The following is a 13823-nucleotide window of genomic DNA, read 5'->3' on the forward strand; positions in this document are numbered from 1 at the left end:
AATGCACTGAATTACAGCAGCAACCATAATGAGCCATCCAGCAATTAACCTACAATTAGTTTATGATCCCTTTATTAAGTGGGGTCCGTCATGGGGTTGGATGCATGTTTAGCCATCACGTTAAGACAAAGTGCAGGCTGGAGGATAGTGCTCAGTAATGATAGTGCCGGTGACATTGTGCTGCGTCTGGCAGACATTAGATGTATACACACCAACTCCTTTATCAATATAGTTCCACCCGCAGTTCGTGAATCATAAGCTGGAAACCAAAAATCCACTGCGACCAAGTTCGATTGTTGTCCCCTTTCCCCGCAGAATTTAAACCAGGCAGTGTAACGTAGAATTGTTTCTTTTAATTTATTTGAGGGGTGCGGGCATCATTGGAAAGGCCAGCATCCTAAACCGAGTGCCTTGCTCGGCCGTTTCAGAGGAGGTGATGGGTCTGGAGTCACATGCAGGCCAGATGAGGTAGGGCAAGAGCTTTCTTTCCCTCAAGAACATTTTAAAAGATCAGTTGGGTTTTTATGTCAATCTGTTCAACATGTTCACCATTACCGATACTCACATTTTGTCCCAATGTTTTTAAAGAAATATTAATTGAATTAAAATTGCCCAACTGCCATGATGAAATTTGAACTCCTATCTCCAGACTTAGTCCAGGCCTCTGGAATACTTTTTTAAATTCATTCACGGGACATGTGTGTCACTGGCTGGCCAGCATTTATTGCCCATCCCTATTTGCCCTTGAAAAGGTGGTGATGAGCCCCTTTCTTGAATCGCTGCAGTCCACATGTTGTGGATTGACCCACAATGCCGTTAGGGAGGGAATTCCAGGATTTTGACCCAGCGACTGCGAAGGAATGGTGATATATTTCCAAGTCAGGATGATGAGTGGTTTGGGGGCGAACTTGCAGTGGAGGTGTTCCCGTATATCTGTTGCTATTGTCCTTCTAGATGGAAGTGGTTGTGGGTTTGGAAGGTGCTGTCTAAGGATCCTTGGTTTATAACAGGTTTTTAACAACTGGAACCAGGCGAAGGGAACTCGACAGGGGCACACAGTAAATACAGCCCCAGGGGAGAGGGGCTCATGCCTGGGTAGTACCCTGGCGATGCCCACTTTCTACAGCTGATTTAACATTGCATGGTGACACAGTGGTTAGCACTGCTGCACCAGGGACCCAGGTTCCATTCCTGGCTTGGGTCACTGTCTGTGTGGAGTTTGCACGTTCTCCCCGTGTCTGCATGGGTTTCCTCCGGGTGCTCCGGTTTCCTCCCACAGTCTGAAAGACGTGCTGGTTAGGTACATTGACCTGAACAGGCGCCGGACTTTGGCGACTAGGGGAATTTCACAGTAACTTCATTGCAGTGTTAATGTAAGTCTTACTTGTGACTAATAAATAAACTTTACTTTGAATTTCTGCAGTGCATCGTATAGATAGTACACACTACAATGCTACTGAGCGTTGGTGGTGGAGGGAATGGATGTTTGTGGATGTAAGGCCAATCAAACGGGCTGCTTTGTCCTGGATGGTGTCAAGCTTCTAGAATGTTGCTGGATTTGGTGCATAGTCCAGTAACATAACCACTGTACCATTCAATGTCAAATCAGCTATAGAAGGTGGGCATTGCCAGGGTACTGCCCGGGCATGACCCTCTCTCCCTGTGTGCCCCTGTCGAGTTCCCTTTGCCTGGTTCCAGTTATTAAAAACCTGTTGTAAACTTCACTGGCGAGAGTGGAGATCCCAATGTGGGGTACAGTGGGGTAGCCCACTAATGATATGGAAATGTCAGTGGTGCGGGGTGATTAGAATTGTGTCCTTTGATCTCCCGCTATTTGTGAATGCGGGCACAAAACCCTGAACAGTGAATTGAAGAGATGGAATGTAAATTGAGATTAAAGAGAGATGAAAGTCAGGTAAAAAAGTTTCAATTTGAAAAAAACCCCAACAATAATTAAAATCTGAAGAAATAGATTGCATTTTTGTCAAGGTTAATTTTCAGTTCCAAGGAGGCTCTTTAGCAGTAATTAAGCCTTGTCAGTAAAAATTCACTTATACTTGAATGCACATGCCCTACATTTTTTGGCATGTTTAGGTGTATGTAATGGTTAAGGACAGCAACATCACAAAGATTTTCCTGCCCTGCCCAGCGCTGGGATCTTCTGGTCTTTTGACTGGCTAGCTGCATCCCCGCGCCAGGTCCCATCACGGCGAGACTGGCAAATCCCGGCCATAGTGCGGGATTCTCCGTGCAACCCGCCGCGCATGTTTTACAGCGGTGGAGGCAGCCCACCTTTGGCCAGCAGCGGGATCATCTGGTCATCATTGTCAGCGGGTTTCCATTGAGTACATTCCCTTGCCACCGGGAAACCCAAGGTGGGGGGTGTGCCATCAGTGGGACCGGAAGTTCCTGTTGGTGTGAACAGCCGGAAAGTTCCGGTCATTGCTAAAAAATACTAGCCCCAGCGAGACAAATTGCACCGAGCCTCCCGTACTGTCCACATCCAGCAGAGACAAATGTTGATGAGAACTGTGCTTTGATTTTGCAATGTTAATTCACCTCGAACATACTAAATGGAATGTGAAACGATATCGAGATTAATTCAGTCATTGCAAGCAAAATGTTGGAAGAATGAAGCCCACGCCAAATTGTAAAATTAAAATGATATTTTCACACACAAATACCCAAGTGTTGCGAACATCAGTCAGTTTTGTGTTAGAGTAGCGAGGAGATGCATATTGTTTTGAAATGGCTCCAGCTGCAGCGATGTGATAACAGTATTTCACTGGACTACTTTCGAACATGACAAACTGTATCATGTCATGTCATAACTTAGCCTCGCCTTATCCGATTAATTAATCAGCTGAAGAGTCTAGTTTCAGCAAATTTAACATGCTATTAAAAACTAGTCTGACCCCTCTTAAGTTTCTTTGATGTGTAGGTCAGTTAATCATAATAACAATTGGTAATATGCTTTACACACAGATAAATCCCTTCCATGAAATTTCAGACATGAATTTCGCCTTCAGATTTGCTAAGTTGAAACTGCACACAAATGACCAGAGTACACTAAACGTGTTTATCATAGTGAGCAGGAAAAGGAAGAGTGATGGTTTGTCATGGTGCCAGGGTAAGCTGATGGGTGTTTAACACTGTCAGCTGATGACATTTCTGTTTAAATTTCCATTCATACAGACTCCAGGACATATGAGACAGAGTGTAAAAAGCTCAGAAGTGAAAATAGGAAGCACTTCTACACAAAAGGAGTGGCAGACATTTGGAACTCTTCCATTGATGCTAGATCAATTGTACATTATGAATCTGAGGCTCAGAATGTTGTTATCTGAAGACATTAAGGGATAAAGGGGCAAAGGCAGGTTAATTCAGTATATTGGTTAAATCAGTCTGCCCTGCTGCCATTTTACGCTCTAATGAGCATTGGTTGACGTTAGATGGGAATTCCACCCCACACATGGGAGGACATCCTGCCTTGGAGAGTTGCTGGCAGAGCACTAGTCTCAGCAGCAACAACGCTACAGTGGCTGGAAGAGGAACTGCATGGAGCTGAGACTAAGTTCTGGGTCCCAGACACGCAGGTAAATGTAAGGGCTGCCAGGGTGGGTGGTGAAGGGCCACAAGGATGTCTCAGGGCATTTGCAGGGGGGAGGTGGTTTAGGTCCAGTGTTCGTCAAGAGAGCATCCCCAGTCAAAATGGGCATCTGATGGAGGCACCCCTGCACCCCTCCCCCCTTCCCACCCAATATCAAACTTTGTTTATTTCTTCAATGGAGCTTCAATGTGACCATCAGCCTAAAAATTGCGACTGGGCAGGAAAAGGCCCTTCAGAGCTTGGATTGGGTCAAGAATGAACTTCCCAACTGAGGCCTTGCCCACCCTCGTGTAACATTGCTGGAAGATCAGGGCTGGTGGGAACCCTGTCCCTGCAATTGTATGCCCCCCATCTACCACAAAAAACCATTGGAGTTGGGAGCATAAGATTCTGGCCGTGGAGTTAGGTCACAGATCAAACATAATCTGATTGAACGTCAGAATAGATTCAAGGGACTGAATGGCTTAGTCATGTTGCTGTGCTTTTGTTGGTTGTAGTAGGATTGTTGTTGGGGAATGGGAGATGCCAAGTCGGTTTATAATGTGGCTGCCAGCTTGGTGCGCTGGCTCCATCGAGCTAAATAGTCCCAGAACCAAACTGTTCTGTGTGGCAGTGAATGCCACTCTACTGCTGCGACTGCACATTCACTTTCCTTCCTCTTGTTACTCCTTCCCCCTTGCCCTGCTCTCTGAAGAGGCCCTTCACTCAGCACCCTCTTCCTCCAAGCTTTGCTGCTGCACTGTGTTGTGCAGAGTGCAGCAAATCATGATTATTCTCCAGGCCGGAGCACATCTTCAGAATTACGATTGGTTGCTTGATTACAGTGGCTGTGACTTGGATTGAATCACTCCTTGGTCTTGTTGTTTGGGCTCCAAACTGATGTTGTCAGCCTATGCTTCAGTGAGTAGCCGTTGTCTCCACGGAGCTAGTATTGCCTTACCTGGTAGTGCCAATATTTGTAACATTTTTTGTATGATTTTTCCATGAGTGTGACAGCCAGTAACAATCTCAAACGCCTGCTGTCAGTCTGCCCATACGCAGGTGGGTGGTGATCTTACAGATTCATTTTTGAATTCAGTAGGGAAACTTTGTTCGTCACCTTTGATAGTTTTTAGATTTAGAATCACAGAATCGCTACAGTGTAGAAGGAGGCCATTCAGCCCATCGTGTCTGCACCGACCCTTCTACAGATCATCTTACCCAGGCCTACTCCCTGCCCCATTCCCTTAAGCACAGTAAGAAGTCTCACAACACCAGGTTAAAGTCCAACAGGTTTATTTGGTAGCAAATACCATAAACTTTCGGAGCACAGCTCCTTCGTCAGATGGGGTGGATATCTGTTCTCCAACAGGGCACAGACACAGAAATCAAGTTACAGAATACTAATTAGAATGCAAATCTCTACAGCCAGCCAGGTCTTAAAGGTACAGATAATGTGGGTGGAGGGAGCATTCAACACAGGTTAAAGAGATGTGTATTGTCTCCAGACAGAACAGCTAGTGAGATTCTACAAGCCCAGGAGGCAAGCTGTGGGGGTTACTGATAATGTGACATAAATCCAACATCCCGGTTTAGGCCGTCCTCATGTGTGCGGAACTTGGCTATCAGTTTCTGCTCAGCGACTCTACGCTGTCGTGTGTCGTGAAGGCCGTCCACACCATTCCCTTAACCCCATGTATTTACCCTGCTCGTTCCCCCTAACCTACACAACTTGGGACACTAGGGAACAACCTGCACATCTTTTGGACTGTGGGAGGAAACCGGAGCGCCTGGAGGAAACCCACGCAGACATGGGGAGAATGTGCAAACTCCACACAGACAGTGACCCAAGCCGGGAAGCGAACCCGGTCCCTGGGGCTGTGAGGCAGCAGTGCTAACCATTGTGCCACTGTGCTGCCACCCCTAAAACAAAGTAATTTTAAAGCAAAGTAACAAAGTTTCTTGCCATGTTTTAATTATTAATTTTTTTAAGTTGCCCCTTCCAATTATTCTTAGGTGCTTATATTATATTAATAAATATTCAATATTTGTCCCAGAAAAGAAGGGCATCAGCTCAGAGGCTGCGACAAAGTAGTAAATGTTTAGAACATGTTTTCTGAATGAATTATTAAGACTTGCTGAGCTGATCATTAAATTCCACAGTGTGTTGTGGAGGTGAGGGGTGTATGGATAAAGAGGGGAAATTACATTAACATCAGAGCAACCTGTGATCCTAGCTCATGATCTGACTGATTTCTCACAACCATTGATTCTTGTGTTTGCAGTATGCATTGACTCTTTATGCAGCCTCCTGGATTGATACCTTGCATACTTTTGATTCATACTTCATTCATTCATCGATGTGTCACTGGCCAAGCCAGCATTTATTGCCCATCCTTAATTGCTCTTGAGAAGGTGGTGACCCTCTGCAATCCATATGGTGATGGTACACCATTGTTCTGTTGCTGTTAGGGTGGGAGTTCCAGGATTTTGACCCAGGGAGGATGAAGGAGCAGTAATATATTTCCAAGTCAGGACCATGTGTGACATGAAGGTGGTAGTGTTCCCATGTGTCTGCTACCCTAGTCCATTTTAGACAAAAGAAGTTGAGTGTTGAGGAGGTGCTGTCAAAGGAGCTTTGATGAGTTGCTGCAATGCAACCTATAGGCCTGAGCGTCTATTCATACCCCAAAAGTATCTCAGAAATCGCACTGGAGACCCCCTGGAGGTCTCCATGCATGGACTGCATGAGAATTGCCCTGGAACAATTTCCAAAGGGCAGTAGATGTTCACCGGGAACAATCTGATACTCTGATTTAAACCGGAAACTTTGGATGGTCTTCGCAGAAGGCTTACCTTGGAAATGTTCAAATTAAACCACTTCGAACTCCTGGTATTGACACCCCTCCCCTCCCCTCCCCTCTGCCCCATTAACTCCAGCCAGTGAATACTTTTACCCATGATTCACATTGACATCAGTGTTGGGATTCGTTGAATCCACACCAGGTTAAATGAATCAGAGATTCATAGAATCCTACAGTGCAGAAGGAGGCCATTCGGCCCATCGAGTCTGCACTGACCACAATCCCACTGAGGCCCTATCCCCATAACGCCATGCATTTATCATAGCTAGTCTCCCTGACGCTAAGGGGCAATTTAGCATGGCCAATCCACCTAACCCTCACATCCAAAGATATGCGGGTTAAGTTGATTGGCCATGTTAAATTGTCCCTTAATGTCCCAAGATGTATAGGTTAGGGGGATTAGCAGGCTAAATATGTGGGATTACAGGGATAGGGGCTGGGTGGGATTATTGTCGGTGCAGGCTCGATGGGCCAAATGGCCTCCTTCTGCACTGTAGGATTCTATGATGATTCTATGATCTTTGGACTGTAGGAGGAAACCGGAGGAAACTCACGCAGACACGGGGAGAATATGCAAACTCCACACAGTGACCCAAGCCGGGAATCGAACCCGGGTCTCTGGCGCTGTAAAGCAACAGTGCTAACCACTGTGCCACCCCCAAATGAGGGCTCGTCCGGAATGCCTCGATGTTGCTTCAATTCAGGAATTCAGCTTCATTGTCCATATTTGGACCAAAGCTGTAAGGGGATCTGGAGTCGAGCGGTCCTGTCAGAATTCAAATGGAATATCGCTGATCAGGTTACTCATAGACTGATGGGATAGTAATTGGCCGGATTGGATTTATCCTGTTTTTTGTGGACAGGACATAGGTGGGCAATATTTCAGATTGTTGGGTAGACGATAGTGCTGTAACTGTACTGGGCAGGGCTCGCTCTGAGATGGGCCAATGAGAAAATGACAGGAACTATTAGCCCCCCACCACCTCCACCCCCCACCCACCCTTTGCTCTGAGTTAGTTCCCCATTGCTTTCTCCATGGCAACCCCTTGGCCAATCAGGGTCGACTTGTCAGCCAATCAGCACCCCTTTTCTCCTGTGGCACAGTTTTTTGTGCCCTTTTAGACTTTGGCATTCTTACATTTTTCCTGAAGATTACAAAATGAAAAGCTTTGAAAACATGCATATCTCTTCAGCAACATTCAAATTCTACCAGGCGACTGTTTGCAAGACTTTTCTTAATCCTAACAGGGTTTAGTATCTGAGGATTACAGAAATAATGAGATCACACTGAAAATTTTCTGTTAACCATTAAAAATCTTTACTACACTTTGCAATGCAATACATTCAGCACAAAGTTGGTCATGTGATAGAACGCCCAGAAATAGGGAATTACAAGGAGCTGATATCTACAAATCATCTGGCAATGGTCAGTTCCACATTGACTGTGTCTTCAGTAATTGGCCAGATTACCCTCTCTCTCTCGGTCTGTGGACTGAAATCCAAATGTTTCTCTCTTTTATACAGTTAAAGTTTCATCAGTATCTGCTATGTTGGGGGCAGATCCTCACCACCTGATGTTTTTCGGCTGAATGTGGTTCAGGCTGAATGAGTGAGCTGTCTTCTAAAGATGAAACCTGAGTTCTTCACCTGTTAGCGAGTAATTAATTGTGCTTTCCAAGTCTCCAGGACACTGACTGACACTCATCTGCTTTTCTAGACTCTCAAGGTCTGTTCAGGAGCTATTTTTAATAATCATTTGCCCTTGCTCGATATCGCTGTCTAGCTTTGTTCCCAGAAAAATATTATGTCCCAAAGACATCTCGCGTTCAGCAGATTTGAGGAAACAACCTCTTTCCCATCAATTCTGCTCTCAATGTCTGTGAGCATGGTGAACTGGTCTTTAGTCAAGCTTAAGCGTTTTATACACGTACGTAGCATCGTAGCTGGATAGCTAATGCATGTCTCAGCCACAAAGTATGGTTCTTCTTTCTACAGTTTCCATATCCTACATATGTCAGTGTTACAACCTGTCTTACTTATAATGAACTAGAACCAGTTCACAAGCAGGTGATAACACGACATGACAGAAGACAGCTCTACTACTTTGGACTGTTGTTTACAGCTTCCTCACCAGAAAGCCAGCCTGGTTGACAGGTTTGACTGTCTATTGGGTGGTTGACAGGCTTGACTATTTGGTGATTGACGGGCTTGGCTGCCTTTTGGGTGATTAACAGGCTTGGCTGCCTTTTGGGTGATTAACAGGCTTGGCTGTCTGGGGATCGACAGGCTTGGCTGTCTGTTGGGTGAGGCAGGCTCTAGAAAAGGCCATAGGCAAGGAGCTAGGGGTGGTGAGTAGGCTGTGGTGGGGGATTCAGGGGTGATCACTGAAGTCTCGGGAAAGCTGACAGGTCACTTGGGCGGGTTGGTATTCTTCAGGGGCAGAGGAAGATTGTGGAGGTAGAAGGGGTTTTAGAGGGTTAGCTTGTTGGCCGTGGAGAACGCACTCCTACTCCTTCTGACCCACAAGTGATGCTATAATGGCACTTGAATTATTTGTCCCCTTTTACCAGCCGTCCCCTCCTCCCAACTCAGTTAAAACCACAAATCAGCAGCTTGGATTCCTGCTTGAAGTTTTTAAAATGGTTTCTTCATACTAGACCCAAACCCGCCTGCTTTTGGCAATAGAAATGACCTTTGACATATCTTACCATGTGACTGGAAAGGAAAGTTAGGGATGGTGTTTAATGGCAGCTGATCAGCGACCCGACACAGTGAATACAGAAATAGAAACCTGTTCTGGAAAAAATATGGCGTTATACATCCTGGTGGACACATTTTATCCAATATAATCACATATAAAAGCCAGAATTAAAATTTATTTTGTGCACTGTTTTAAGAGCAGGAAAACAGATTAACTGAAACATTTTTTTCCCATTTCTTTAATGTGTAAGGCCACTGTGGCAAAACATTTGCGATTCTGGAACGATTTGTTAGTCCTGCTGTTGCTGAGGTTCCCTGGCTCATGATTGTGGATGATGACACATTGATAAGGTACTGTGAATAACATTCTTTTAAAATTACTAACTCTTTTATTTAATTTGATAATACTGCAACATTAAACAGTGCAATCCTTAGGCATAACCGTTCAGCTACAGTTTTGTACTATAGCTGAATGTGAATGTTATTAGATTTTGCTTCCATAAAACTATTCTCCTCTAATGCCTGAGAAAATTATGAGATTTGAGGAGTTGAAAGTAAAATTTGAATATTATAAAACGTGGTGCAAAGGACATATCGTTATGAACGGAGATTGGATATTAAATAATATTTAAACTGCCAGATTATCCAATTGATAAGCCCTCTTGTGCCAAAGAAGCAAATCCGTGTGTTCCCCAACCAGAAACCATGGATGAACAGGGATATCCACTGCTTGCTGAAGTCCAGGTCTGAGGCGTTCAAGTCAGGCGACACTGACCTATACAAGAAAGCCAAATACGATCTAAGGAGATCCATCAAAGATGCCAAAAGCCAGTACCGGACCAAGCTAGAAACCCAGGCTAGCCACACCGACCCCCGCCAACTATGGCAAGGTCTGCAAGACGTAACAGGCCACAAGATGAAGGCATGTAAAATCGCCAGCTCCAACGCACCCCTCCCTGCTGAGCTCAATGCATTCTTCGCCCGTTTTGAGCAAAAAAGTCAGCAGGAGCATGGCCTCCACCCTGGATGCCCTGGATGAACCTGTATCTGGGGTCATCATTGCAGATGTCAGAGCAGCTTTCTTGAAAGTCAACCCATAGAAAGCAACTGGCCCGGATGGGGTACCCAGACGTGCACTCAGATCTTGCGCGGATCAGCTGGCGGGGGTATTCACAGGCATCTTCAACCTCTCTTTACAACAATCTGAGGTCCCTATCTGCTTCAAGAAGACGACCATCATCCCGGTACCTAAGAAAAAACAAGCAGCGTGCCTTAATGACTATCGGTCGGTGGCTCTGACATCCATCATTATGAAGTGCTTCAAAAGGTTAATTATGGCACGAATCAATTCCAGCCTCCCGGACTAACTGGATCCACTACAGTTCTCCTACGCCACAACAGGTCCACAGCAGACGCCATTTCCCTGGCCCTGCACACAACCCTGCAACACCTAGATAACAAGGACATCTCTGTCAGACGCCTATTTATTGACTACAGCTCAGCCTTCAACACTATTATTCCCACAAAACTCACCTCCAAACTCCGTGTCCTGGGCCTCAGCTCCTCCCTCTGCGTCTGGATCCTGAACTTCCTAACTCACAGACCACAATCAGTAAGGATAGGCAACAATACCTCCTCCACGATCATCCTCAACACCGGTGCCCCACAAGGCTGTGTTCTCAGCCCTCTACTCTACTCCTTATACACCTATGACTGTGTGGCCAAATTCCCCTCCAATTCGATTTTCAAGTTTGCTGACGACACCACCATTGTGGGTCAGATCTCAAACAATGACGAGACAGAGTACAGGAATGAGATAGAGAATCTGGTGAACTGGTGCGATGACAATAATCTCTCCCTCAATGTCAACAAAACGAAGGAGATTGTCATCGACTTCAGGAAGCATAAAGGAGAACATGCCCCTGTCCACATCAATGGGGACGAAGTCGAAAGGGTTGAGAGCTTCAAGTTTTTAGTTGTCCAGATCACCAACAATCATGATCCCCCCATGCTGACACTAATTAAGAAAGTCCACCAATGCCTCTACTTTCTCAGAAGACTAAGGAAATTTGGCATGTCAGCTACGACTCTCACCAACTTTTACAGATGCACCATAGAAAGCATTCTTTCTGGTTGTATCACAGCTTGTTATAGCTCCTGCTCTGCCCAAGACTGCAAGGAACTAAAAAAGGTTGTGAATGTAGCCCAATCCATCATGCAAACCAGCCTCCCATCCATTGACTCTGTGTACACTTCCCGCTGCCTTGGCAAAGCAGTCAGCATAGTTAAGCACCCCACGCACCCTGGACATTCTCTCTTCCACCTTTTTCCGTCGGGAAAAAGATACAAAAGTCTGAGGTCATGTATCAACCGACTCAAGAACAGCTTCTTCCCTGCTGCTGTCAGACTTTTGAATGGACTTACCTTGCATTAAGTTGATCTTTCTCTACACCCTAGCTATGAATGTAACACTACATTCTGCACTCTCTCGTTTCCTTCTGTTTTGTCAGTATAGCGCACAAGAAACAATGCTTTTCACTGTGTGTTAATACATGTGACAATAACAAATTAAATCAAATCAAAGGACATACCTTTATGAACGGGGACTGGATATTAAATAATATTTAAACTGCCAGGTAATCCAACTGATAAACCCTCTATTCTTCCTTCTCCTTTCATTTCTTTCCTGTGTAACTCTCTTCCTGTGTTTTGCTTCATGTGTCTTCCTTAGATAACTCTGCTACTTGCTCAGTTATGGGACTTAAGATAGATAAATGGGAAGAACAATTAGAAACATCAGCTACGCCTAAGGTAACAAGATTGTGAATGGGGTAGAAAAGCAAAGGGATCTAGTGATAGCAATGAGTCAATCATTGAAAGCAGCATTGTCGGTTAACAAATCAATGGAAAAAGTTAACAGAGCAGAGATTTATTTCTAGGGGCATAAAATTTAGAAGTAGTGAAGCCATATTAAATTGTAAAAAGATAAAGTTGTCATACATAGAAACTAGGAGCAAGAGTAGGCCATTCAGCCCTTTGTGCCTGCTCTGCCATTCATTATGATCATGGCTGTAAAGTAAAGTTTATTTAATAGTCACAAGCAAGACTTACATTAACACTGCAATGAAGTTACTGTGAAATTCCCCTAGTCTCCACACTCCGGCGCCTGTTCAGTCAATGCACCTAACCAGCACGCCTTTTAGACTGTGGGAGGAAACCGGAGCACCCGGAGGAAACCCCGCAGACATGGGGAGAACATGCAAACTCCACACAGACAGTGACCCAAGCCGGGAATCAAACCCGGGTCCCTGTTTTCCCTTCTTATGGTTTGTGAACCAAGTGAAGTTGAATACTTGGTTGATTGGTTGAGGGAATTTCAAGCACCACAATCATAACATACTGCAGCAACAACATGGGCACTTCCAACGTTTTTGCATAACAGAGCTTTCAGAGCATTTTACAGGGAGTCGCAGGGGGTTAAAGAAACTGAGCAGGACTAGCTGAGAAGATGACTCAAACACAAAAGTTTTAAGAAGGCCTCTGAAGGTGAAAGAACGGTAGCAAAGCAGCGGTGTTTAGGACAGCAATTCCAGGGTACAGGGAGGTGACTGAAAGTTGTGCTGTAGACAACAGATTGCACGATGTTTGCTCAGAAACAGAGCTCAGGAAAGAAAATCCTGCAGTTTGTGAGATCTTGGCAAGCCTTCTAAAACACTATTATTTCTATGGGAAAATGTCCATGAGAAGTTAGCCAGAAAGAGATGCCATTAAAATATGTTACCATTAAATAGATAACCTATTGGAGTTTAGAAAAATGAGAGGTGATCTTATTGAAACACATACTGAGAGGACTTGACAGAGTGAATGCTGAAAGGATGTTTCCACTTATGGGAGAGACTTGAACTAGAGAACACAGTTTAAAAATAGAGAGTCCCCCATTTAAGATGGAGATGAGGAGAATTATTTTCTTATGAAGATTGTTAGTCTGCAGAACTCTCTTCCCAGGCAGCAATGAAGTCAGGGTCATTGTAAATTTTCAAGTGAATTAGATAGATTCTTGTCTGACAAGAGAGTTAAAGGGCATAGGGGAAATATGAAAATAGATATCACAATCAGATTAGCCATGATCTTATCAAATAATGGACTAGGTTTGAGGGGCCGAATGGCCTACTCCTGCTCCTTATTTTTATTTGTTCATGGGATGTGGACCACTGGTTAGTCCAGCATTTATTGCCCATCAATGGTTGCCTTATTCAGAGGGCATTTTTTTAAGAATCATTCCATTGCTGTGGATTTGGAGGGTAGACCAGACCAGGTGAGGTCAGCACATTTCCTTACCTAAAGGACATTAGTGAACCAGATTGGTTTTTACAACAATCAACAGTCATTATTAGACTTTTTCTTTCGTTCCAGATATTTATTGAATTCAAATTTCACCATCTACCAAGGTGGGATTTGAACCGGGTCCCCTGGACCTTTGGAATACTAGTCCAGTGACTATACCACTACGTCACTACCTTCCCTAATTTGTATGTTGCATCGACAGTTAAGGCTCACTATTTCTAAAATCAATTACCCCTACTAAGTATGATCCTGTGGACACCAAACATCCTTCAGCTCCAAGGCCATTTGTCATGTGTGAGTCTTGATGGATGGCCCACTTTGATTCT

At 44.7% G+C, this 13823-nt stretch overlaps 1 protein-coding gene across 1 annotated transcript in view; it reads left to right on the forward strand.

The window, feature by feature from the left end:
* The window catches only part of b3glcta (beta 3-glucosyltransferase a), a 154050-nt gene that overhangs the window by 107121 nt on the left and 33106 nt on the right, over positions 1–13823 (forward strand). The window contains exon 12 of the mRNA XM_078222853.1: positions 9405–9504. Coding sequence (XP_078078979.1) covers positions 9405–9504 — 100 coding nt within the window. The remainder of the gene's footprint in view (positions 1–9404; positions 9505–13823) is intronic.

The sequence above is a fragment of the Mustelus asterias genome, chromosome 10, assembly GCF_964213995.1.
Source record: "Mustelus asterias chromosome 10, sMusAst1.hap1.1, whole genome shotgun sequence".
NCBI classification, from domain to species: domain Eukaryota; kingdom Metazoa; phylum Chordata; class Chondrichthyes; order Carcharhiniformes; family Triakidae; genus Mustelus; species Mustelus asterias.